Source organism: Arachis hypogaea, chromosome 2 (assembly GCF_003086295.3).
Source record: "Arachis hypogaea cultivar Tifrunner chromosome 2, arahy.Tifrunner.gnm2.J5K5, whole genome shotgun sequence".
Taxonomy (NCBI): Eukaryota; Viridiplantae; Streptophyta; class Magnoliopsida; order Fabales; family Fabaceae; genus Arachis; species Arachis hypogaea.
Window position 1 is genome coordinate 8693863 of NC_092037.1, and position 4752 is coordinate 8698614.

A 4752-nucleotide genomic window follows, 5' to 3' on the forward strand; every position below is an offset into this window, starting at 1 on the left:
AGTTAGATTTCTAAAAATTAGTTTTAAAATTGGATTTTTAGTTAAAAATCTGGTTTTAAGGTTAAAAATATAATTTTAAAACTGGATTTACAAAAAAAGTGAATTCAAAATTGGTTTGTATATAAAATTGGATTTAAATATTAAAATTGGTTTAAAATCGGTTTTATTTTTTCAAACCAATTTAAAATCGATTTTTCTTTTTAATCTGGTTTCAATTTGGTTTTATACACCACAAAAATGGTTCTAAAGTAGATGCAGTTTAGATTTTTAAAAATACAAATCATGCCCACCCGTGTTTATATTGATTTATCACTTCTAGAAACCTAAATAATTTTTCTTTTCCACAGGCTTATCATATTATTATTAGATATTACAGGTTCGACGCCCAAACTAGGCCCAATATTGAGCACCTGACACCTAAACTGAAAAAAAGGTCAGGCTCAGACCATGTATGCTGTCTTGCCTTACTTCTCCGCTCCGACCGCTGTGCTCCTCCTGCATCAAGGTTGTCTTCCGTGTTGGCTCCTCCCTTGATATACACGAACCAAGAACAAGGAAATCCAATTGCCTTGCTACTTGCTAGCTACAGTGGAGGGAATCATTTCAATTGGGGTTAGAGGAGGTAGTGGGCTGCGGGATCATTGTTTCTGGGCTTGGGTTTGGTTCGGGTTGGTTTTTCCGAACCGGACACGTCCAAAAACAAAACTGGAAAAAAGGTCACGAACAAAAATAAAAGCTTACTAGCTCCCCTGACCACCAAAAAAAAAAAAGAAAGCTTACTAGCTCCGATCGCATGCTCCATCTCCCAGTACGGCGGTTCCCACCATTTCCACTGTCGACCATTCTTAACGGGGATGCGCGCCATTGTCATCTCTTCGGAGATAATTTCTCATCTTAAGCGACTACCACACCGCTTCAACGCAACCTTCTCCTTCTCGTCGGAGACTTCACCGCTGGTGGCGTTCGGGGACGACAGAGAATCCACGTACTCTGACGTGCCGAAGCCTTGCCGGAGGAAATCACAGAGGAAGCCGTATGTGACGCCGATGAAGGTGCTGATAGAGAGGGCGAAGAAGGAGAGAGAAGCGCGTAAGGCACAGCCATGTAGGGTTCTGGAGGAACCACCGGATAACGGGTTGCTGGTTCCGGAACTTGTTGAGGTGTCTCACCGAGTATATCTAGCTCGAAATTCACTCGTATCTGGTCTGAGTCAACTCATCCGAGTCATTCCCGTGCTGCGCTGCGAGTAAGTTGCTATGCATATTTGATCTTTACGTTGATTCTGAAATTTCTAAGCTAGAAAATTTGGCAAATGTTGCAAAATTGAGGAACCAGTTAATTAGGTTTCTGTTAAAACTGATTTTTGATGCAGTAAGAGTTTAAATTTTTTTCCCTTTTACATAATATTCAATCTTCAAACTTTGGTTATGGATTGTGAAGAACTTATGGTAATGATATATTTTTCTGTTTGCCCTAAAGTGGAGAACACGTTGCACTTGCTGACATTGGCGAATAAGTTAGGAAGTGTATATTTTTGTCTGGATTTTCACTGTGTGATGGATATGTTATAAGGAAATTATGTATTTTGAGTTGCATTCTAGGCTTTCTGGTTGTTATCATTTAACATTTAGAGAGATGGAGAGAGAAAAAAGAGTGTGATTTATTATTATTATTATTATTGATGGTGTTGTGGTCTTATGGATTGTATGTGCTTCTTTATTTATTAATTTTTTTCTTCGTCCGAACTAGACTTCACTTTTACTGGTTTCTCCATATCAGGTTATGCAATGAGGTTCACATTGGTTATGTTGGTCATGAAATTCGAACATGTACTGGACCAAGGAGTGGTTCCAGGAGCGCAATGCATGTTTGGAGAAGGGGAGGGGCACGAGATGTGGTCTTCTTCCCAAAATGCTTTCATCTTTATGACCGTGTTGGTAAGCCAAGAGTCGGACATGATGAGAGGTTCAGTGTCCCTCGCATCCCTGCCATTGTTGAACTCTGTATACAGGCCGGTGTAGATCTTGCAAAGTATCCCACAAAAAGGAGAACGAAACCCGTATACTGTATTGAGGGAAGAATTGTTGATTTTGAATCAGTTGCAGAAGATATTGAAAATAAAATAAAACTTTCTTCTGAAAATATCAAAGCTCTTCCCAATGCATCTCCTGTGCTGGCAAGGCATGTAGAGAATTTCCCAATTTTAGTGATGAACAATAGCAATCTGGATTGGTTGAGTGAGGAAGAACGGAACAAAGTAAGGGTTTTAAGTAGTCATACCCTAGAGGCATGGTTTGAGATGATATCAGGTGCAAAGAAGATGATGGAGAAGTACAGTGTGCATACTTGTGGATATTGTCCCGAGGTCCAGGTTGGTCCGAAGGGACATAAGTTGAGAATGTGCAAGGCTTCAAAGCATCAGTCTCGGAATGGTTTACACGCGTGGCAAGAGGCAACAATAGATGATCTTGTGGGTCCGAATTATGTCTGGCATGTCGACGATCTGAATGGATCTCCTCTGAATAACAATTTGAAGAGATATTATGGCAAGGCTCCGGCTGTGGTGGAACTCTGTGTGCATGGAGGGGCTCATATTCCAAATCTGTATAAGAGCATGATGAGATTAGATGTTGTCTCCCCAGATCGAGACGAAGTTGACCTTGTTGCCTGATACATCATAACCCCCTTTGAAGTTAGACGATATATTTTCAATCAAGATTTGAAATTCAATCAGATAAGATCTTGGAGTATTGAGTTTCATCAAAGCTGAGGTTTGGTCCCCGTTGCTATTTTTTCTGTTGTGACTTCTATAGGTCAAAATTCTTGATCTTCATACATAATAAATGAGTTACCAGCATATTCTATCTTCGGAAAAAGATACATAGCTTAAAGGGAGGTATAACAGATATAAGATACTTCATTATCATGTGGGTCTCAAATTGGTATGCTTTCAGCTCATCAAACTCTGCAGTTTTTTGTGAAGAAGTGTTGACTATCGACACTGGAATCGATACTAATGAAAGACCAAGCAGCATATAATCCAAACTTGAATGCACATAAGTAAAGATTCTAGCAGCAACCATCAAAATAAATCCGAACTTTCATCTTCGGTGACAAACTTCAAGCATGCCATTGGTATAGTCTTCTCCAAAGGATGCTTATTAAGTTGTTCTCGTTTTCAAGTCACCTGAGTTTTCAAGCCGTTGGTGGTGCAATCCAATATTCTTTAACTGCTACAAAAATCTTGTCTGTTGTAAGGTCCATCTTCATGGTCAGTGATTCTACTTTCCCATTGCATTGCATCTGCAAAGCCCTTCACCTTGGTCAACACATCAACATCATCACGCAATGACACCACCTTGTGGCCTCAAAATCCTCTCCATCTCTAACAGAATCTGCTCCATGTTGCATCTGTATGCATGTGACAACATTAGTTTTATGAATTAGAATTTACAAGGTTTTATAAAAGACAATACTCATCTACAGAATAAATATATACATAAAATACAGTGTTGACATATTTGATAGTAAAATTATATTGTATTTAAAAAGAGTAATGAGATCCATATATACGATCATTTATTTTTACTCTTCTGTATTATCTACACAATTTTATTCTGTATGAGAATAGGCACCGTAGTAAATTGTAACCTTGTTTTATTTTAGGTACCGTTCAAATTTGTCAATTTGTACATTTTTAAATTAAGTTTTTGTAACCTTGTTTTAATATAATAATTTAATTGAAAACTTAAATTATTAAATTATATAAAACTAACTAAAAATTGAATAAAGCTACAGAAATTTCAAGAATAATCTTAACCTAAACCAGAAGATGTTGTCACCCATTTGTTTTTCCCTTTTCATAGTCAATGAGATAACCTGTTTTGACAGAGGCTAAACACGGAATCACCATGAATGAAGTCGTATGTTCTTGGGTAGGCAGACATGGCTTCACACCTAAGAGAAGACAAGAGTAGTAAGTAATTAATTTCAACTACTATCATGTGCTAAAAAATATATTAATGACAAGATGAATTGGCTCATATTTTACTACTATAAAATTACTAATTCTGAATCAAGTGTATCTGTAAAACAGGTTCTTGTCTACAATAGAGGACAAATTTTGATGGAATATTTTTAGCAGAAAATAATATAAAATGAAACTAATCCTACATTCCTACTAATTGATTACCACTCATCCCCCCCCCCCCCCCCCAACAGGAACAACATTCATGATCCAAACAGGATCATCAACAAGTGCAGCTGCAAATCCACCCAAGTAAGAGTTCATATCAAGCACATTTCTGTATATTTGTTTGGAATAAATCAATATTTGCTTATTGAACTCTATTAAAAATACTAAATAATGCATGAAAAACCGTGCTTACATTTATGACAAAAAAAAATTAGGATATGAATCGGATTTTTATTTTGGAATCATTATAAATTCACAACTATCCCAACAGAAAAGTGAATTACTGAACAAAATAAAAGAAATAAAAACTTCTAGAAATTCAAAAGTAACATAATTAAATTCAACAAATATAAGCTAAGCTACAAAACAATAATCATTACAATTAAAATTTCTTTATTATAGACACAAAATCAAGCCTAATTACAATTTCTTATTTTTAATAGTTGAAGTTCTTTTTAAAATTTTGTGACATTTGAAAATATTTCTAATTAAGTATCCAAATATAATATTTTTAAAAATTATTAAAATTCTCAAAAAGTATATTCCTTCTTTAAAAT

At 36.0% G+C, this 4752-nt stretch overlaps 1 protein-coding gene across 1 annotated transcript; it reads left to right on the plus strand.

The window, feature by feature from the left end:
• Positions 1-213: 213 nt before the first annotated feature.
• Positions 214-3680, plus strand: LOC112736497 (APO protein 3, mitochondrial). The gene is made up of 2 exons (XM_025785984.3): positions 214-1246; positions 1780-3680. Exons 1-2 carry the CDS (start codon positions 855-857, stop codon positions 2669-2671), a joined length of 1284 nt encoding a protein of 427 aa, XP_025641769.1. The 5' UTR covers positions 214-854; the 3' UTR covers positions 2672-3680.
• Positions 3681-4752: the final 1072 nt, after the last annotated feature.

Bases quoted from the DNA above. Each gene is read 5' to 3' on its own strand.
- LOC112736497 (XM_025785984.3), top strand. From the start codon at position 855: ATGCGCGCCATTGTCATCTCTTCGGAGATAATTTCTCATCTTAAGCGA. The intron at 1,247-1,779 runs GTAAGTTGCTAT...TCTCCATATCAG, and splicing joins ATTCCCGTGCTGCGCTGCGA to GTTATGCAATGAGGTTCACA.